This window comes from Odocoileus virginianus, chromosome 12 (assembly GCF_023699985.2).
Source record: "Odocoileus virginianus isolate 20LAN1187 ecotype Illinois chromosome 12, Ovbor_1.2, whole genome shotgun sequence".
NCBI lineage: Eukaryota > Metazoa > Chordata > Mammalia > Artiodactyla > Cervidae > Odocoileus > Odocoileus virginianus.
The window spans coordinates 58,149,346-58,171,533 of record NC_069685.1 but is presented as its reverse complement, the minus strand read 5'-3'; the positions used below and the strand labels follow the sequence as shown (position 1 = coordinate 58,171,533).

At 37.4% G+C, this 22,188-nt stretch overlaps 2 protein-coding genes across 6 annotated transcripts in view; one reads left to right on the top strand and one right to left on the bottom strand.

The window, feature by feature from the left end:
• LOC110144276 (disintegrin and metalloproteinase domain-containing protein 1a-like) overlaps positions 1-10,710 on the top strand; it is a 31,119-nt gene extending 20,409 nt beyond the window's left edge. Inside the window, exon 2 of the mRNA XM_070475369.1 lies at positions 6,812-10,710. The gene's annotated coding sequence lies outside the window, so the exon portion shown is untranslated. The remainder of the gene's footprint in view (positions 1-6,811) is intronic.
• Positions 1-22,188, bottom strand: part of TMEM116 (transmembrane protein 116) — a 92,216-nt gene that overhangs the window by 46,823 nt on the left and 23,205 nt on the right. For 4 of the 5 annotated variants that reach the window (XM_020904212.2, XM_020904211.2, XM_070475374.1 and 1 more), the window contains exons 5-11: positions 19,206-19,310; positions 17,059-17,108; positions 15,872-15,955; positions 15,391-15,529; positions 13,263-13,407; positions 12,593-12,666; positions 4,991-11,834 (exon numbers count right to left, since the gene is read on the bottom strand). In XM_020904212.2, coding sequence (XP_020759871.1) covers positions 11,628-11,834; positions 12,593-12,666; positions 13,263-13,407; positions 15,391-15,529; positions 15,872-15,955; positions 17,059-17,108; positions 19,206-19,310 — 804 coding nt within the window. In that variant the 3' untranslated portion in view covers positions 4,991-11,627. Of the gene's footprint in view, positions 1-4,990; positions 11,835-12,592; positions 12,667-13,262; positions 13,408-15,390; positions 15,530-15,871; positions 15,956-17,058; positions 17,109-19,205; positions 19,311-22,188 lie in introns of those variants that run through there. The other variant, XM_070475375.1, reaches the window with a different exon arrangement.

Sequence of the window (22,188 nt, the reverse complement as noted above, 5' to 3'; positions counted from 1 at the left end):
AAAGAGAAGAAGCAAAAAACAAAGGAGAAAGGGAAACATAAACCCAACTGAATACAGAATTCCAGACAACAGCAAGGAGAGATAAGAAAGCCTTCTTAAGTGAACAATGCAAAGAAACAGAGGAACATAAGAGAATGGGAAAGACTAGCAATCTCTTCAAGAAAATTGGAGAGATCTAGGGAACATTTCAAGCAAGGACGGTCACAGTAAAGGGTACAAATGGTAAGGATAATAGAAGCAGAAAGGATTAAGAAGAGGTGGCAAGAATACATAGAACTATACAAAAAGGGTCTTAATGTCCCAGATAACCATGATGGTGTGGTCACTCACCTGGAGTCAGACATCCTGGAGTGTGAAGTCAAGTGGAAGCATTACTACAAACAGGAAGCATTACTACAGACAAAGTCAGAGGAAGTGGTGGAATTCAAGCTGAGCTATTTAAAATCCTAAAAGACGATGCTGTTAAATTGCTGCACCCAATATGTCATCAAATTTGGAAAACTCATAGGACTAGAAAAGGTCTTTTCATTCTAATTGCAAAAAGGGCAATGCCAAAAAAATGCTCAAACTACTGTGCAAGTGTACTCATTTCACATGCTAACAAGGTAATACTCAAAATCCTTTAAGTTATGCTGCAGCAGTACATGAACAGAGAACTTCCAGATGTACAAGCTGGATTTAGAAAAGGCAGCAGAACCAGAGATCAAGTTGCCAACATTTGTTGGATCATAAAAGGAATTCCAGAGAAACATATTACTTCTGCTTCGTTGACAGTGTGAATCAAAACAAACTGTGGAAAATTCTTAAAAGAGATGGGAATACCAGAATACCTTACCTATCTCCTGAGAAACCCACATGCAGGTCAAGAAACAAGTTAGAACTGACCATGGAAAAATGAACCAGTTCAAAACTGAGAAAGGAGTAAGATGAGGCCGTATATTGTCATCCTGCTTATTTAATTTACATGTAGAGTACATCGTGTGAAATGTCACACTGGATGAATCACAAGATGGAAGAAAGATTGCCAGGAGAAACAACCTCAGATATGCAGATGATACCACTCTAATGGCAGAAAGTGAAGAGGAACTAAAGAGCTTCTTGATGAAGATGAAAGAGGAGAGTGAAAGAGCTGGCTTAAAACCTAACATTCATAAAATGAAGATCATGGCACCAGTCCCATCACTCCATGGAAAACAGAAGGGGAAATGGGGGAAACAGTGACAGAGTTTATTTTCTTGGGCTCCAAAATCACTGCAGATGGTGACTGCAGCCATGATATTCAAAGATGCTAGATCCTTGGAAGGAAAGCTATGACAAACCTAGACAACTATTAAAAAGCAGAGACATCACTTTGCTGACAAAGGTCCGTATAGTCAAAGCCATGGTTTTTCCAGTAGTCATATATGGATGTGAGAGTTGGACCATAAAGAAGGCTGAGAGCTGAAGAATTGATGCTTTTGAACTGTGGTGCTAGAAAAGAATCTTAAGAGTTCCTTGGACTGCAAGGAGATCAAACCAGTCAAACCTAAAGGAAAACAACCCTGAATATTCTTTGGAAGGATTGATGTTGAAGCTGAGGCTCCAATACTTTGGCCACCTGATGTGAAGAGCCGAGTTACTGGAAAAGGCCCTAATGCTGGGAAAGACGGATGGCAGAAGAGGGCAACAGAGGATGAAATGATTAGATAGCGTTGCCGACACAATGGACATGAGTTTGGGAAAACTCCGGGAGATAGTGAAGGACAGGGAAGCCCATGGCTGCACTCCAAGGGATTGCAAAGAGTCTCACACGACTTAGCGACTGGACAACAATAACAATGTAGTATTTTTGTATTCCCATTAAAGTTTTAAAATATGAATAGCTAGTGACTTTTAACGACTTTTAGGCATGTACTCATATGTTCATTTTATTTCTCTTTTAGTTTGTGATGTGATGAATTATGAGAATATATTTCTTAATGCTAAACTCATGCTTCTGGCATAAACTTTTTTTAGCATGGTGTTTGCCTTGAATATTGTACAAGATTTTATTTCTAACATCTCTTAAAATTGTTTTAATCTACATCCAGAAAAAGTGAAGTTTATTTCTGACTTTTCAAAAATGCCAGCTCTATCAAGTTAGGAAATTAAGATGATATTACCTCCACAAAGAATTTTTCATATTTTCCTTTAGATTTTAAAATTTAATAATGAAGGAGTTGCACAAATAGTCTTATATAACTTAAAATCTTCTGTACCCATATTATACATTTCTAACTTAGTTCTTATTGTGGCAAGAATACAACAATTCTTAACAAAATGTTAAGTGTGTAACACAGTATTGTTGACTCTAGGTACAATGCTGTAGAGCAGATCTGTAGAATTTATTAATCTTGCAGAACTGAAACTTTATATCATTCATGGGTAAAGCGCCATTTCACCATATCCCTACTCTATGGCAATCACCAGTCAACTCTCAGATTCTATAAATTTGACTAATTTAGATACCTCATGTAAATAGAATGATGAGGTATTTGTATTTCTATGACTGGTCTATTTGACTCAGCATAACATCCTCAAGTTTCATCCATGTTGTCACATGTTGCAGGATATCTTTATTTTTTAAGGCTCAATAGTATGATATATATCACATTTTCTGTATCTGTTGAAAAAAAAACATTATCTTGTTGTGAATCTTGGTCACAGTGAACAAGGGAATGCTAATATCTTTTTAATACCATTCTGGCCTACAAGGTTTTTGCTGGAAAAATTAATGAGAATTTTTGGACATTTCTTTACAAAGAAAAATTGTGAGTAGTCAATTTTCTATAGCCTCTTTCAAAGTTCACTCTTTGACTTTAGACAATTTGTTTATATGCGTCTCAGTGTGAATTATCTTCAGATTCATCTTGCTTGGTGATCTCTAGGGTTTGTGGATATGTATGGCCATTTGCTTCTCTATATTTGGGAAATTTTCAAATTTTTTAACAAGCTGTTTGGTCTTATTTTCTCTGTTCCAATTAGAACTCCTAAAATGTGTATACTGGTTGGCTTGATGATACTGCATAAAATCCTTAAGTTTTCTTCACTGTTTTTCATTCTTCCTTTTTCCTTCTCTGCCTGAATTACTTCCAGTGCTGTCTTTGAGTTCACTGATCCTTTCTTCTGCTTGACCTAGTCTAATGTTGAACACTTCTATTGACTTTTGTTTTTTCAGTTTAATTATTGTGTTCTTAAGTTTCATGACTCAGTTATGGAGTCCATGGGGTTAGTTAGTTACTTAGCTAGCCCCTGGAGTCACAAAGAGTCAGGACTTTCTGACTGAACAACAATAACAATGTAGTATCTTTGTATTCCCATTAAAGTTTTAAAATAACTAGTGACTTTTTAGTATTTTCCACCTCCCTGTTGAAATTCTCACTTTGTTCATGTGCTGTTCTCTTTGACTTCAGTGAGCATTTTCATAAGTTATTTTGGATTCTCTATCAGGTAAATAATATACCTCCATTTCATTAGAGTCAGTTTCTGGAGATCTTGTTCCTTTATGTGGAACATGTTTGCCTGATTCTTCATTTCTTTAACTTTCTCTGTTGGTGTCTGTGTTTCAGATAAACCAGGTACCTCTCTCAGTCTTCACAGACTGGCCAAATACAGGACAAGATCTCCACCAATAACTCTGACCAGAGACTCTTAGGGCCTTTCCCACCTTTTTCTCTCCCCAGGGAGCAGCAGGACATGAGTCACAGCTACCACCACCCCCAACCCCCATCTCCGCAGGAGATCCTCCTTTAGTAGCAGGTAAATCTAGCCCAGTCTCTTATGTTGTTCTGTTCAGCTGCTAAGTCGTGCCCTACTCTTTACAGACCCATGAACTATAGCACACCCAGCTCCTCTGTCCTCCACTACCACCTGGAGTGTGTTCAAATGCATGTCCACTGAGTCGGTGATGCTAACTAACCATCTCAACCTCTGTCACCCTCTTCTACTGCCCTCAATCTTTCTCAGCAACAGTGGGAAGTTGCTGTGGGAAGTTCCAGTGCATTGGCTCTTTGCATCAGGTGGCCAAAGTATTGGAACTTCAGCAACACTTTCTTTTGAGGTCCCTGCTTTATTCCTTGGGTCCTGGTGCACATAAGACCTTGTATGTGCCCTCCAAGAGTGGAGTTTTTGTTTCCCCCAATCCTGTGGAATTCCTGTAATCAAGCTTCACTAGCCTTCAAAGTCAGATTTTCTGGGGCCTCCTCCTCCTGTTGCCAGACATCCAGTCAGGGGAGCCTCACATGGGGCTCAATATTTTCACTCCTGTGGGAGAACTTCTGTGGTATAATTATTTTCTAGCTTGTGAACTGCCCACCTGGTGGGTATGGGATTTGATTTTATCATGATTGCACTCCTCCTACCATCTCACTGCCTGGAAAATCCCATGGACGGAGAAGCCTGGTAGGCTACAGTCTGTGGGGTCGCAAAGAGTCAGACAAGGCTGAGCAACTTCACTTCACTTCACCTTCACCATCTCATTTGTGGCCTCTTTGTCTTTGGATGTAAGGGATCATTTTTGGTAGGTTCCAGCAATTTTTGTTGGTGGTTGTTCAGTAGTTAGTTGTGATTTGGTGTTTTCAAAAGAAGTGGTGAGCTCACATCCTTCTACTCTGCCATCGTGTCTCTGTCTCAACTTAAGGTTCTTGACAAAAAGCTTTTACTTTGATTAGGTCCAATTTATGGATTTTAAAATTTTATGGATCATGCTTTTGGTGCCATGTTTAAGAATTCTTCAGCAAGTCTTAGATCCAATATATACACTATGTTTTCTTCTAAAAAGTTTTATATTTTACATTTATATCTATGATCCATTTTGAGGTGATTTTTGTATGAAGTGTTAGGTTTAGGTTAAAGTTCCTCTTTTTTCTCCACGTATGTCCACTTTTCCAGCAAAATTTGTTGAAAAGACTATTCTCCCTCCACAGAATTGCTTTTCCCCTTTTGTCAAAAATCAGATGACCATACACGTGGGTTCTCTATTTCTGAATTCTTTATTCTGTTCCATTGATCTATGTGTCTATCCCATCACCAATACCACACAGTCTTGAAACTCAGTAGAGTGGTTCCTCCCACATGATTCATTCCCCAAATTATTTAAACTATTCTATTTATTGTCTTTTATAAAATTTATATTCACAATAAATGTTTCACAATTATACATACATCAAATCATGTTGTACACTTCAAATACATAAAATTTTATTTGTGAATTATACTTCAATAAAGCTATAGGGAGAAAACTGAGGAGAAAAAAATACCAAGAGCTTGATAGGAAAAAAATATTAACAATTATTAAAAGATATAAAAATGGCTTTTAAACATATTAGACATTTAAATTCACTCAAAATTAGAAAAAATAAAAGTTAAACAATACTGCCATCTTAAACTCTATCAGTTTGGTGAACTGATATATTGCAATATATTCTGTTGCTTAGATTTTGGAGAAACAGGCATTCTAATACATTGCTAGTGGGAATTAAAAGTGGCAAAAAGCTTCTGAAGTTCCCTTCATATATTTGGGAATATCAGACAAACTACAAATGTAATTAGTATGAACACTATCTTCTCATTTCTAGGAGTATTCTTCCACAAAAAAAATATATGCAACATTATTTGCTGATGATAGTGTATAATTTCAAAATAAACAACCTAAAAGCCCACATATAGGAGAGTGACTGAATAAATTATGGTACATTCATAATCTAAATACTACGCAATTATAAAAGAGAATGAGGAAGATTTTTTATAAACTGATACGAGTGATTTACAAGCTATATCTTTAAGTTTAGAAAGGAAAGTAGAAAATGTTATGCTACGTTTACATATGAAAAAGGAGAATATAAGGAAATACACATGTATCTGCTTATTTGTGCAGAAAGAAATACAGGAAAAATAAACCAAGTGCTATTGAGACTGATGACTGAAAACTGAGTCAAAAGAATGAGGACATGGGAACAGATTAAAGGCTCAAGGAGATGTACACTTTTTTGGTATAGTAGGTGGCACTAGTGGTAAAGAACTCACTTGCCAATGCATGAAATGTAAGAGACGTGGGTTCGATCCCTGGGTTGGGAAGATTCCTTGGAGGAGAGCATTGCAACCCACTCCAGTGTTTTTGCCTGAAGAATCCCATGGACAAAGGAACCTGGCAGGCTACAGTCCATAGTGTCACAAAAAGTCAGACACAACTGAAGCAACTTAGCACACACTGACTTTTAGAATCACGGTAACATTTCACATACTCCCCCTAAATAATAAGCATCATCCAAAATGTGGGAGCAGATCAGAATGAAATACAAATAGTAACATGTGGCCTTAACTATAATAGAAATGAATAATGTGACCACACTGAATAGGTCTGGATAAAACAGTACCAATCTAAATAATTCTGGGAAACATTATTTTGACCTCATATGTAAGGCTAAAGATAAAGGAACTGAACATAAACTCTGTTCTCCAGTTGATAGACTTCCTTTTCACAGAGGCCTGGGTTAGTTACTCAAAAAATACTCCACATGTATTCTAGGATTGAGCAAATAAACAAACATATTGTGAATAATGTAAAAAAAGGAAAAGGACTGGAGGTTTGAAATGGGCTATAAGATATAGAGTAGAGAATGGTGTAAACGGCATTAAACAGCAGAGGCTGGTGGCTTACTCAGAAATCCACAAACCCCTGCTCTGGAAACTTTATAGTGTCAATAATTCAAAAGCGTACTAGATGACAGGAGGAGAAGGCTGTTCCACAGAAACTAGGACTGAGGGAAAAGGTTATATATTTTTCTTTTCTTAGGGCCTGATCTGTTACCACTGTAGTGGCTGGACGTCTAAGTTTCCTCTCCTTGATATGCCCTTCTATGAAGACAGCAGGAACTCGGCTAAAGAGTACTACAACTGCTGTTTTTTGAGGGTGGTTACAAAGTGAGGACACCCCTAAAGAGCGAGAGCGAGAGCTCGAGAGGAATAGGAAGTGACATAGACAAAAGGTAGGTGTCATCATGTAGCACTCTGAGGGTGGAGCAGCTAGTCTTGCAGGCAGCATAGTTTTTATCTTTGTCCAAACAACTGTGTCACTGACAAATAATTGTGTCCCAGGGAAATCAACTCACAATCAACTTGCTGTTTCACCTGGGCCATGATAATGATGACCTCAGTTTGTTACTTTGCCTGCCTCCTATCTCTTCTACGAAATCAGGTGATAATGGGTTACGTTTTGGAGTGATTTCTCTTTTAGGAATCCCATTCAGGGCATTTGAGAATGGGCCCTTCCCATATTAAGCCTAGTGTCACTTGACTGGTAATTCTGACTGTTCTTCCAGGGATGCACTGTAGTGGGAATCTCTTTATTATAAACGTCTTTCCTAGGAATCATCAGGATCAGAGGAGAAGAAGATATTCAGAGGAGAAGAAGCAACAGCAGAAAAAGTGTACAAAGTCTTGCCCAAACAAGGGAAATGACATATTATTATCAATTTGAAGCAAAAGAAAGGATTATTTGTTTCTGTTTTACACAAGTTCCCTCTTCATACATGTCAAAATGGGAAACTAGTCTTGCTTTTATTCAGGATGACTGAGTATTCAGAGGATGACCTGGATTCTTTTGTGATAATCAGCCCTTGCTCAGGTCAAAAGGGAATCCTGACCTTATATGGCACTGTCTTTGGCATCAAGCCTATACATCCTCAGCATATGGTTTATGGTATATCTTCAAACTCAGGTTAGTTTTGTGTAATCCGTGAAGATAAACAAGAGGAACTCTTAAGCATTTCACAATTTCAGAACAGAACAAGACTTCCTCAGTTCCTATGCCTTATATGTGGCCACTTCCCAAGTGTGTTCAAGTTGACTGTGGTTGATCGTGATTCCAAATGCGGGAATAGTAAGTTACCAAGATCCCAAAGATGATAACAGATTCCATGCTCTGGTCAATAGGTGGTGGTGGTGGTTTAGTCACTAAGTCGTATCTGACTCTTGAGACCCCATGGACTAAAAGTCTGCCAGGCTCCTCTGTCCATGGGATTCTCCAGGCAAGAATACCGGATTGGGTTGCCATTTCCTTCTCCACTGGTCAACAGGTACACCAGGATATAACATGAAAGTGGTACTTTCTAAGTCAAAGATATGGACAGAAAAAAAACCACTGTGCAAATCTTCCTAAATTTGTAGGAAACACTTAAAAATTTTAACCACTAGAGAAACTGGCATCTCTTGGGAGAAGTGAACATGATGCTGCTCATATGACTGCTGGCCAAAGTTTGGGGAATTACCTGGGCCATGCACTTATTTCTGTGGTATCTGCACTGCCAAGAATGCAACCTTGATGAATCTTTCAAAAAGATACATCAAACTTCACATCTTTCATAGCTCATGAGGTTGGCCATCACTTGGGAATGAAGCATGACCATGTGGTCTGCAAATTCCATGGCCAGAATCTCTATACGGCCCATGAATTTATTATTGTAGATATGAGCTTCAGCAACTGCAGCTTCCCTATTTCCGCAAGTTGTTGCACAGAAAGGGCTGCCTATTTAATAAATCTGAGGCCCAAAGCTTCTTTCGAAAGCCATACTATGGGAAAAAGACAGTAGATAAGGGCGAAGAATGTGACCATGGCAGTGTTCTTCAAAAGAATCACTGTTGTCTGCCCTCATGCCAGCTGAAGAAGGGTTCAGATTTTGCATTTGGATCTTGCTGCGAAAACCACAAATCTCTAAAGACAACAACACCCTGCCACCTCAGTGTGGATGAGCATGACCTCCCAGAATACTGTAATGGCACCCCACGTGGTGCCACACAGATATCTACAAGCAAAATGGCACCCTTTGCAAGGAACAAGGTTATTGTTGGCAAGGCCAGGGTTGAAGCCTAGAGAATCTCTGTGTTAAAATCTTTGAAAGGGGTACAAAGGTTGCCCAGGAAAGTTGCTAATGTGAATGAATACCAAGGAAGACAGGTTTTGGAAATGTGGCAGTGAAGTCTTCGGCCAGTGCAACGCCAAAGATGTAAAATGTGGGAGGTGCCTATGTGAAAATATCCAAAGACTCTCATGCATTGAAAAAAACCTCAAACACTTACCCACTTCCCCATGCAGGACACGTGGTGGTGCAATACAGAGATTTTTGAAGCCACAGACAGGGCTAATGAGCGGAAGGTGAAGGATGATACAACATGTGGTCCAAGAAAGATCTGTATTAATCAAAGCTGCATAGATATCACTGTATCCCACTAGGACTGCAACCTAGACAAGTATCAGAGTCACGGGAGGGGTGTTTGCAGAAATTTTAAGAACTGCCACTGTATCTATGTCTATGCCCCTCCTACATGTGAATTCAAGGGCAAGAGGGGTAGTTTGAATAGTGGCCCTCCTACTCTCAGTATAATGAAGAGCTTATAATCCTAATCTTTCCTAACCTTATATTATTTTTCATTCCTACTATCTTTTTGCTTGCTACATCTATAGAATATCCAAGACCAGTGTCAATGCAAAAAATTCATCAGAGAAGATAAACAAACCTGACCGACATTCGATAATTATCTTCTTTTTGGAAATAAAGTCTTATGAAGGACTTTTTAAGAAATGGGCTCCTTACTTCAGGTATCCCTCAAGGCCTATCGAAAGGAGAATTCTTGTTTCCATCTGTCTTTCTATACACTGAATTCTTACTAGTTTTTAAATTAAAAGAAGTGAAGGCAGCTCTCTAGGTGAGGTATCCTTCTCATTCTGTGCTACCCAAAAATCTGTGCTACAGGCCCTGAGAGGCCTCAATATATCTTGATAGAATGAGGTCAGGTTACCATCTTTAGAAAGGCTGAAGCTCATGGCCTAAAACCTAAAGAGCTGTTATTGAGTTCCCTAACATTTCTATTGGTTGGATGGTATCACCAACTCAATGGACATGAGTTTGAGGAAACTCCCGGAGATAGTAAAGGACAGGGAAGCCTGGCATGCTGCAGTTCATGGGATTGCAAAAAGTCAGACATGACTTAGCAACTGAACAACATTTCTATTGAGAATTCCTTTGGAAAGATCTCTGGTACTTACTTTTCAGAGTATACTGTCTTCAGTTCAGTTCAGTTGCTTAGCCGTGTCCGACTCTTTGCGACCCCATGGACTGCAGCACACCAGGCTTCGCTGTCCATCACCAACTCCTGGAGCTTGCTCAAACTCATGTCCATTGAGTCAGTGATGCCATCCAACCATCTCATCCTCTGTTGTCCTCTTCTCCTCCTGCCTTCAATCTTTCCCAGCATCATGGTCTTTTCTAATGAATCAGTTCTTCGAATCAGGTGGCCACAGTATTGGAGTTTCAGCTTCAGCATCAGTCCTTCCAATGAATATTCAGGACTGATTTCTAACATATTATCTAATATATTTCTAATATATTGTATACTGTTTTATCTCCCATTATAATCTACTCTGTCAATTTTCTCTAATCTTAACGATATTACCTTGCATAGGCCAAGGAAATATATTAGGCGAAAAGTATCTGATTTAATAAACATTCCAGGTGTTTTAGTTGATTATCGTTCTAGTTTTTGTCCATTTGGCTTTCCCCTTTGTTTAGGCATCACAGCATCTGATGCCCTGGCCCTGGTTTGGCTTTGCTCATGAAAACTGGAGAGACCAAACATCATTTGTTACGTGACTAAAGAGGAAGAAACATTAAACATCCCTACCCATGAACGAGCCTCTTCAGTGTGGGAGTCTTTTCTTTTCCAAAGGTTCAATTCTACTTGTTAGTCATTCATTCACATGTTTATTCATTTATTCAATAAACATATATTTAGCACTTCCAGTCAGGTTGAACCATGTAAAATAGACGACATTAGACCACTTTAACCTAAAAAAATGGCAAGTTCATAATGTTCAATCTAATTCTACATCCAAGCACTATGAAACCTACAACCTAGGATTTCTGCTTATAAATGTAAATTGAGAAGTTTTTGATTCAGTTTTTAGTCCTGATTTCTCTTAAATCTTATTATCCACTGTAACTTCAAAAGACTGGCCTTAACTTTCTAGAAGGGAATGGTTTCTGTTGTTAAGACCTAGAACAGCATGGAATATACATGAGACTAGGATGTGGAGTGTCTGAGGATCTCCCTATCAATTTTTTGACACCTTCTGTCCTTGTTTTTTCTGAATTTCCAAAACTCTGTTCAAAGAATGTAAAACCAGGACTTTCTTTGTACAATGGAAGGAAGAGCAATGTAAATGTCTAAGAAAGTTGTCACATGCCACACTGCTTCTCCCACAACCACAGTAGAGGGCCTGGAAATACTCTGTATAAATAATAACTAATAATAACTTGGAATTTATTTTTTTCCAGAAGAGACTCCACAAATCTAATATCTATTCAAGTAATATGAGTGTATCTCTTAGGTGGAAAGTAGCTTCATCTCCCTGAACAGTGACTTAATCTGTGAATCTAAGAATAATAGATTCCACCCACTTCAACTAGAGTAGCTACTAATCATGGTAGTATATTCTCTTTCACTTCTATATCTTAAGGCACGGTTAGAAAAGACTTAAGATGTTGGCCGCAAACACTCTGCCCAAACCATTAGTGCAGAATAATTCCAGTTCTGGATGTTCTAGTTTTATAGTTTCAAAGAATGGTAGAGGTGCTAGTAGCAAAAGCAAGAGTTGACTCCAACGGATCTAGGCCCCTGCAATAGAATCTTTTCTGTGAGCATAATAATGGTGTCTGTGTGTCTGCATCACGCCGAGCTTCTTGCTTTAGTTGGTAGAACTTGTACTGTGTCCAGCCATATACTCCACAGTTGAGCAGACCCTGAGATGATGTTGTTAGAGCCTGGAGGAGATGAAGGGGTGATGGAGCCCATCCTTCAGGTTTTCAGAGATTTGGGGAAGAGTTCCATTCCTCTTATTTATAATCATTGTTATATTCACTTCAAAAATCAAGATTTGGTGTTGCTCTTTTTAAAAACCATTTTTCATCTCTTCCTGAACTCACTTTTCACACTGTTCTTTGTCATGAGAGTTAGTCATATTTCTTACTATATACATACAGACAATGAAGTGGTTTCAATGTCCCACCTTATTGCCCCATTTCCTGAATTACACTTGAGGAAACTGCCAAGCAGCATAGTCTGAGAGCCCAAAAAACCTACTTAAATCTGACAAGGAGGGAAGGAATCATTCTTTTCTTTGTTTCTTTCTTTCTGTTCACCTAGAACAGCTAATTTATCTATTCATTTCACTCTGGATGAGAGACAATCATGTCACTATTAGTGTTTCATAAGAACATTACCTGGTAGAGCTTGTCTTTTGTTACCCATCCCTTAAAAAAACACATCAATAAAATGAAATTGGCTAGAGACACACAAGCTCTGAAATTCATGGCAGCACTTTCATAAAGATATCTACGTCATCAATGAGGAAATTTTCACATTTTTCAGGACTGAATGTAAATAATATATTTTTCTCTTGCAATGTAAAAAGAAATACCCTAAGGAGGGGAAAATGTGCTTACTGAATTTTGGCAGTGTAAGAGAACAGGATAAGAAAGTGTAAGAACAGACATGCTGGGTGTTTTTTTGAAGATGTTACCTGGAGAACATAGAGGGCCATATGAAGTTTGGTGTCCTGTAGTTTTGTCAGTTTTATGATCATCAGAATGACAGCTGTGAAAACATGAAGCACAGATCTTGTTGCCAATTCTGGGTACCTGTACATACATTTTTTTCAGTATAAACACTTAAGCACTGTGAGAATTATAGATATAATGAAGACTAGCAGTGAGATAAACCAGTTATATAAACCACTGGCTTCTGGTCTCCTCCAATAGCAGGTCTCCACTGCTATTCCTCAGTGATTAAACTTTGCAGATTATTAAGAGTAGTAATGGAAGCAAGACATACTATAGGAAGGACATAAGTTACAATTTTTAACTTATGTTTATCAAGCATTTTCATAAATATTATCAAATGTGATCCTCACATTATAACTGTATAGTAGGAAGGGCAGGTGTTAATATCTCTGAGTTCTGTCATGACATTTCCTCTCATATTATTTCACGTCTAATTATCTCAATTTCTAAAAACATAAGAAGGAAAAGAAGTTAAGGAGGTTGAGAAAAACGAAATATGTGTAGGACCAAAGTCAATTTTATATGCTGGACAGGAATTTGTAGTCAAACTTCTTGGTGAAACTACTTTGCTTGATTACAGTGTAACAATTACCCTTTTCACTGCCCAGATCTTTCAGTTAAGATACCCACCTGGGCTCCAGCAGCAAAAGAAGGCCACTGGGTAGAAGCGTACTCGCAGCTCCATGATGTGAATCACTGCCCACTGTTCACTCCCCAGAAAGCCAGTCGATTTCAGGAACTTCTTGTAAAGTGTCTGGGCTTGAATGAGTAAGACCTAAACATGGGTTATACCAGTGAGTAGTCTGCCTAACGCTTACTAAAACTTCCCTGTCTGGTCTGTCATTTTGGAGAGAGCCTTCTCTTAGGATCTGACAGCAGAGAAGACCATCCTCTTAGCATTATTGTCTTTGCCATCTGAGATCAGGTTTTTCTTTTTTTGAGAGAAAATTCTCCAGAGTGATCTTTTGCTTGGCCAGGGAAATGGACGAATGTTAGTCAAACTTGTGGTTATCATGTTCAGTATGTAAAATTTACATTGACCTTAAGGCTTTAATTTTTCTCAGTGAGGTTACTTGCAATATGCATGGGAAGTTAAACTAAGACCTAACCAGATTCTCTTGTAAAACACTTTCTTAGAGGTTGTGTTAGACAGTGTTCTAGCTTAATACCTTTTAAATAAATACTTTAGCACTTGACAGAGCTTAATATTCTCAGCTTCCAACAAAAACAGTTTTAGGAAGTTTCTTACTATCTTTAGATGGAAAACAGATTGTTTTTCCCTTCCAATTGGGAGCAATTTGAATACGCTTTAGTTAACGAAATAAATATAAATCAGTTAAATATCTTTTCTGTGGGGGAGTAAATTAGGTAATAAACCTGAGCTTTCCAGGTGGCTCTGTGGTAAAGAATCTGCCTGCCAATGCAGGAGACGCGGGTTCTATCCCTGGGTTGGGAAGATCTCCCTGGAGAAGGAAATGGCAACCCACTCCAGTACTCTTGCCTGGGAAATCCCATGGACAAAGGAGCCTGGGTGGGGCTACAGTCCATGGAATTGCAAAAGAGTTGGACACAACTTTAATGACTAAACCAAGGAAAACAACAAAAAAATAAAATGTGACCAAATCTGAAACTTTTTTCCAATAATCCAGATCTACTGTCTAAGTTAATAACCCTATTCCTTAAGTTCAGTCATGTATTTTCCTTTACCCAGAGGCACAGGAATCAAAAGGAGGATGAAACTTGATTTGAGATTATTTATGTCTAGTAGAAATCAGTTCACCATCTGCTGACTAAAAAAGAATCAGAATGCCAGTTCTGAATGTCCACTGAAGTCTGGGTTACTCTGAAGGAGCAAACAGGAATCCCCAGGTTCCCATGTTTTGGGAGACCTGTCTCTCCTGTCAATCAGTTCTAAGTGAAAACCATCAAGGCCATTTTAACATAAAGTAGTCACTGTGTTTTCTTTACAAAGTTGCTGATTTGATCAAAGCTACCTCCATAACTTATTTTTGAATTATCAAAGAAAATACTCCACTATTGCATTTCATTCACACATGCTAGGTATGCTAGCAAAAAGAAAAAAATTTGTGGGATAAAGTTGGTCTACAAGCATAATTTGTAATCCCTGAACTAGCATGCAAAGAGGAGAAATGATATTGAAAAGTAGATTTGGCAAATAAAAAGGCATATTTCCTTGCTTACTGATTTTGTCCTAGGCAGTTATATATAAATAATATATTGTCCCACAGATGATTATTTAATTGTCCATCATTCTGATGATATCAAAGGAGTATTTAGTAACTGTATGAACCATTAAGCACTTTAAGTTCAGTTAGATATAGGATAAGCGCAAATTTATATTCAATAAAGAACCGAGAAAAGAAAACTCTATTTGGAAAATTAAATCAAAGAACATCTTCTGTGCTCCAGAAAATCATACTATATAAAGAATATACTTGACACACACTAGTTTTCTGGTCTTGTCCTTCATGAGGATCCACAGGAACACATACTAGTTCTAGAGTGAGCATAATTCTCACCTAATGAATATAGGCTCTTTTCCCCACTCATCATTTGACCTTGGGAAGTACAAAAGACTGCGGAAGTAATTAAATTACCAGTATGCACCAGTCACTTTCTTGGTTCTAGGACTCTAAGAAGTACCTCTGTACCACATCTTTCCCAGGCCCGTGAATACTGCGCCACCTCAGCCTGCCCCACCCCACTTTCCACAAAGGCAGACAGGGAGGTACGGTACCACAATGGCAAAGAAGCTGAGTACAAAGCTGGCCAGGAAAATGATGAGTCCATAAAAATACAGAGCTCTACAGACTGCTGTGTTGGCAGAAGGCAGGAGCTCAGCCATGGCTGGTGGTGGTGAGTACATCAGGATACACCTAGGAAGAGAATCAGTGGTCAGGAGTGTTGCTATAGGTGTAAGACCAGAGAGATAGCCATTTGGTGCAACAAAAGTTAATGAGTATATAATTTTACTTATCATCGAGCTGAGCCTTGTCCATAATACCTTGTTCCTTCTCACTGATACATTCTCATCTAGTCATTTTATGTCATATTTCTACCTAATGTATTTTTAGCCTTGACTATAGCCCCTAACCATAGCCCATTTAAAATACAAGTACCCTGGCCAGCATGGATGTACAAAGTCTTCTTCCATCTTAATTTATAGAAAAGAATAGGTGTAGTCTACCATGAAAATGATAGGTTTGGTCCTTACTTACCTGTGGCTCTGGCTGAAGTTGCGGAAACATTCACTGACATTGCCCAAACAGAATACAGGTACCATCAACAGTAGAGGTATCAGACTGGGAGGAAAAAAAATTATCACCCTAATATTCAGACTTTTTTATGCCTTTTTCCCTGTGCAAAATATTCTCCTATCCTTCTCCCAATACCATTACCCTACCCACTCTCCATGAAAACAAACACATTTCATTTCTTCAAGAAAAATACTTTAAAAACTTTAAGTATACTTTCTTTTCAAGTTCCTAGTGAAATGAAGCAGGAAATACATTTTATATCTAGGTTAATAAAACCTAACAGATTTTCACAGAGAGTCTCTGGGAGCTGTGGGCTTCCCAGGTGGCAAAGTTGTAAAGAATCCATTTGCTAAGGCAGGAGACATAAGAGATGTGAGTTTAGTTTCTAGGTTGGGAAGTTTCCCTGAGCAGAAAAGGGCAACCCACTCCAGTATTCTTGCTTGGAAAATTCTATGGACAGAGGAGCCTGGCAGGCTACAGTCCATGGTGTCGCAGTCGGACAAGACTGAGTGACTAAGCATGCACTCAGGGAGTTGCACCATCAGATTAAAAAACCAAGTGGGTCAAAATGAAATGAAAAAAATCTACCAAAGAGCTGTGTGATCTGTCTGTTCCCTGAGAATTTTTCCAAAACACAGCCTTAGGCAAACAGTTATTTATCCAGCTTAATATATGCAGATTTCTATAACTGGAAAAGATACAGGAGTAAAAGAGAACAACATCTAAAATCAACTCAATGTGACCATCACTTTAGGTGAGATCCAGATCCTTTCTGAGTTTAGTAAAAGAGTCTCACCCACTGTTATAAAGGTGAATAAGTTCTTGAAAATTATCTATTATAGCTTTCATGATATATGAAAAAGAATTAGAAGGCAAAAGACTTAAAGGAAAAATATTCACTCAAGGTCACATACAGTTAACTGCAGAACTGGGGCTAACACCCAATCTGTAACTTCAAATTGCTTGCCTATTTTACCTGGGAAAATGAAATCAGTGATTACATATTTGTTGCTTCCTACTCAGTAAAGTTATGTGAGGACCAAGGAGTGACAGAATGAACGGAAATAAGAGCTCTGTCCTTTTAATTGTTCCCACCTGGACCCAAGAATAATGAGTCTACACCATGCTAGGAAGGAAAAAAATCTTACCTGGACAAAATGATGGCTGTTTGACCAATTTGGCAGGTATAATCTATAGCCTATGAAAATAATAAATGTGAGTAATGTCTTAGGATATTGCCAATAATATTAAAATAAGACCAGGTCATCACTTACTATTTGATAGCACAAAAATTCCCAATAGCAGGTTTGCTTCAGTTAAGCAACATCTGATAAAAAAGTAAATGAAATGAATAGTTCCTTAGCACTGAACATAAAGAAAATTTTATCTGTATTATTGTATATTAAAAAATACACCAGTAGCCACAAAGAGGGCCTGCAGGAAGTAGCTTAATATAAGATTTGGATACCACAACAAATTCTCTTAAGAAGAAACGCTAATATGAAATTACATAGTAAATCTTCATCTTCTAATAACTGCTCAATCCTCTCCTCTTTTAGATCAAGGGAGGTGTAAACTGTTCAGACCTTATGCGTGGAGTAAAAGTCTATGTGTAAGATGACCAGCAGAAACCATTAACAGCCCAGGGTTAGTATAAGACAGAATCAAAAAAGGCACCTTGAATATAAGATCTATCTAGAAGATAGGAACCCATGTTCCCTCCATTGGAAGGTGAACTTTTAACTACTGGACCATGAGGGAAGTCCCCCAGCACTTCATTTTTATGATGAAAAATTGAGGCCCAAGAAAGGAAGATGATGTGCCCAAGGTCATACAAGAGATATAATGACAGAAAGAGGTTTAGAGGACAGATCTCCCAATTTACTTTCAAATGCTCTTTTCACAATGCTATAATACCATTTATTCATTCAACAAACATTTGCTGCGTTTCATCATTGCATGATAGGATACCACTTTCATTTGTTCTAGAACTGTAGGCTTTGGAAAAAATATGCTGGGAGGCTTTCTAGATTCATTTATTCCATGGTGCTCCTGAACAAAAATTCTCCTTCAAAAAGCCACAACAGAATGGATATGCCATAAATAAGAGGACTAGACTATTGAGTAAGATAAAATACACACAAAGACAGTTGAAGAAATGAACAATGATAACAACATAAAAATGTATTCTGCTAAATTACCTAGTGATTTACTTAAAGAATCAGAAATAAGGAACTAAGAGTACTATACAATGGAATACTATTTATCAATAGAAAGGAATGAATTACTTATATACAATGAATGAATTTCAAAAGCATTATGCCAAATAAAATAAACCAGACACCAAAATATTTTGTATGATATATAAAATATCTATATGAAATGTCCAGAAAATGAAAATCTATAGAGCCAGAAAGTGTATTAGCGGTTGCCTAGAGCAGGGTGAGCTAAACACAACTTAGTGACTGAACAACAAGGGCAGGGCAGGGTATGGGAAACAAATTAACAGTAAATATGCATGAAGGATTTTACTGGAGTAAAGAAAATATCCTGAAACTGATTTATGATAATTTTACAACCTGATAAGTTTACTTTTAAAACCACTGAATTAAAAAACAAAACAAAACACTGAATTGTACACATGAAACAGGTGAATTATGTGATATATGTAAGATATGCATACACAGAAAAGGATCCAGGTATATTGACTTATTTACCAAGTGTTCTCTGTCTCTTTCTGCAATGCTAGACAGTGTCCAAAACTCTTTTGTGAATCAAAGAAGGAACGGGTTGCTTCCTGGATCCATCTTGTTTTCTAATTACCATGCACTTATTCCTCTGCCCTTCTGCAAACCAGTATGCGTTACCCACATAAACCAACAAAATACTTCAGAGCGCAACACTCTGCCTTTCCAATACCCACAACCCAAATCCCATGTTAGCTAGCGGGGCATTTTCCCTACCTGCTCACCAAGATCTTCTTTAACAATGATGGACTGGCACAGAGCCAAGAAGGATTTCCCTCACTGAAAGGAACCAGGCAGGAATGGTAATGTTGTAAATAATGTTTCCCATAATCAAATCCTGTTGGTGGTGGTGGTGGCGGCGGCAGGGGTGGTGATGGTGGCACAAGAGTAGAGAAATCATGTCAACAGAGTGGAAACTCCATGAGTTTTCTCTTTTATCAACTCCAATGAATTCACCTAGTCGGTGCTAAGTGCTAAACTATTTGTCAAGGACTTGTGGATTTATTTTAGCATACTGTTCTTAACTATCAGCTCTGAATAAAACTTACCAGTGAAAATGTCCTCTGTGCACTCTGGCTAGGTTTCATCCTCAGTTCTTTGTACAGATACCAGATATAATTGATGGTGTAGAAAAATGAGGAGATGTACAATACCTAGATGAAAATCAAAACAACTGATCATAACTGTCCCACTATGGCTTCTTTCAATTTATTTCATTATTTTCTACTGTAAGAATCCTACCTACTGGTCTATTAGTAACTTACCATCTAGTATCCCTATCATGCAAAACTGGGCCAAGTCTGAGAATTCAACCCAGGCCTACCTAAAATATGTCCCAGCATCCTTATTTTATCCTTTTGACTGTTCAGAAGAACCACAACATTATCCACCTCCTCTCATTCAACTGTTCTATTTTTATGAGGATATCATAGAATCTTTTTCTATTTCATTTTTTAATTGAAAAGGACATCAGAAGGGTACAAATGAACTTTTTTACAAAACAGAAGTCAAATCACAGATGTAGAAAACAAACAAGTTTACCAGGGGATGAGGGGTGGGGGAGGGATAAATTGTGAGATTGGGATTGACATATACAGACTGCTCTATATAAAATAGTTAATTAGTAAGGACCTACTGTACAGCACAGGGAACTCTACTCAATACTCTGTAATGGCCTATATGGGAAAGGAATCTAAAAAAAGAGTGGATATTTGTTTATGTATAACAGATTCACTTTGCTGTATACCTGAAACTAACACAATATTGTAAATCAACTATACTTCAATAAAAATTTAAAAAAATAAAGAAAAGGACATAAGAACTTCCATTTATAATAATGAAAGCCTAGGCTATCCGAACCAAACTTTCCATTCAAAAGAACTAAACATGAATATGTTTTTAATCTTTAAAAACATCAAAGAGCTGACAAGATTGCAACAAACCAGTAGGACAAAAATCCAAGAGAAGGAACTTTTGCTTCCATCTTTGATGAAATAAAAGGAACAGAATTTGCATCTCAACCTTAAAAAACTAAAACCTGGACAAAATACATGAAAACACCCTGTTTTCAAACATCGGATAACAATCAGTACAGAAGAGTAATCCCCGAAAAAAAGAAAAACAAACAAGTTGAACCCAGCTAACCAGCTAGGCAAAGTGAGTGTGGTGAAGGGGACTCCAAAAGAAATAAGCTGTCTGGGCTGATTCATGTCAATGTATGACAAAACCCACTGCAATGCTGTGAAGTAATTAGCCTCCAACTAACAAAAATAAATGAAAAAAAAAAAAGAAGAAGAAGGGGATAGATTGTGAATAATCAAATAAAGAACAATTGTCCACTACATTAAAAAAAATAAAATAAAATAAAAAATAAATTACTTTACTTTTATTTTCCTATTAAAAAAAACAAAGAAATAAGCTGTCTGTGAGTTGAGACAGATTTCAGTGTTCAGAGAGGCCAAGGCAGCTAAAATGTGTGAAGCAAATTATCAGAGAAGAGGCAGATACACAGAAACCTAGTGCTCTGGAGGTTTGCAGAGGTACCTTCTAGTCTTTGGTTAAGTATACACATGGGAGAGAAAACCATCAAGAACAGAAAAAGAAGCACCAGAAAGGAGTATGTAGAACAACCTTCAAAAAAAAAAAATTCCTAAAGGAATAGCTTGTGTCTCCATCAGCCAGTGTGGAAAGACTTCCTAATCCATAGGCTGAATGGCAGTATTGTAGAATAATAATGTAAAATCATAAGAAGAGTACTGCCCTACTAATCAAACCAAATTAGCTGTACATGAAATACTGCCCTAACTAAGCTTAAAAGCAAGCCTTCAAAAAAACAAAGGATCAAACAAACTGAGAGTTAACTACATTGAAGACAAAATTCCTGAATTTAAAGGGGATTTATATGTATATATAAAACCCAATACTCAACAATAAAAAATCTATAATATCTGGTGTGTATTAAAATATTGTAAGTCATGTAGATAAGCAGGAAATTATGGCCCATAGTCAAGAGAAAAATTAATCAATAGCAATGGACCCAGAAACAACATAGATTATAAAAATTAAGAAAAAAAAGTTAAAGGAACTACTGTAAATATACTCAGTATGTCCAAGAAGGTAGAGGAAAGCATTAGGACAACATTGAGAAATGAAAGATATAAAAAAGATCCAAGCTGAAAGTCTAGAGATGAAAAATATATGGAATTTAAAATATGGAAAATTAGAAATTGCAAAAAATTAGTAAACTTGAAGACACAGAAATGGAAAGTAAAACGAAACACCTAGAGATAAAAGACTTTGAAAAAAAGGAACAAAACTTCAGTGAGTTATGTAACAATACAAGCAGGCTAATAACCCCTAATATGGGATTGGAATTCCAGCAGGAGTAGAGAGGAAGGGAGGAAAAAAAATATGTTTGAGGGAATAATAACCAAAAAATTTTCAAATTTGATGAAAATACAAACCACCATGTCCAAGAAACTTAATAAAACCAAACATAACATGAGGAAACCATACCAAGGTACAACATAATCATGAAATTATATGTCAAAATCCTCAACAAAATATTAACAAACCCAAATCAACAATACATAAAAAGGAACATACACCATGATCAAGTGGAATATCCATGATCAAGTTCAATATCCACAAATCAGTCAATGTGGTGTACCATATTAACAACAGGAAAATAAAAATCATGATCCCCATAGATGCAGAAAAAGCTTCTGACAAAATTCAACATCCATTTATGAAAAAAACTCTCCACAAACTGGGTATACAGGTAACTATACCTCAATATAATAAAGGTCATGGATGACAAGACCACAGCTAATATCATACTCAACAGTGAAAAGTGGTCCTCGAAGATCAGGAGTAAGACAAGGGTGCCCATTCTCACCACTTCTATTCAATAGTAATAGAAGTCTTAGCTACAACAATCAGAGAAGAAAAAGAAAAGGCTTCCAAGTTAGAAGAGAAGAAGTAAAATGGTCACTATCTGTAGATGACATGATACTACACATACAGAACCTT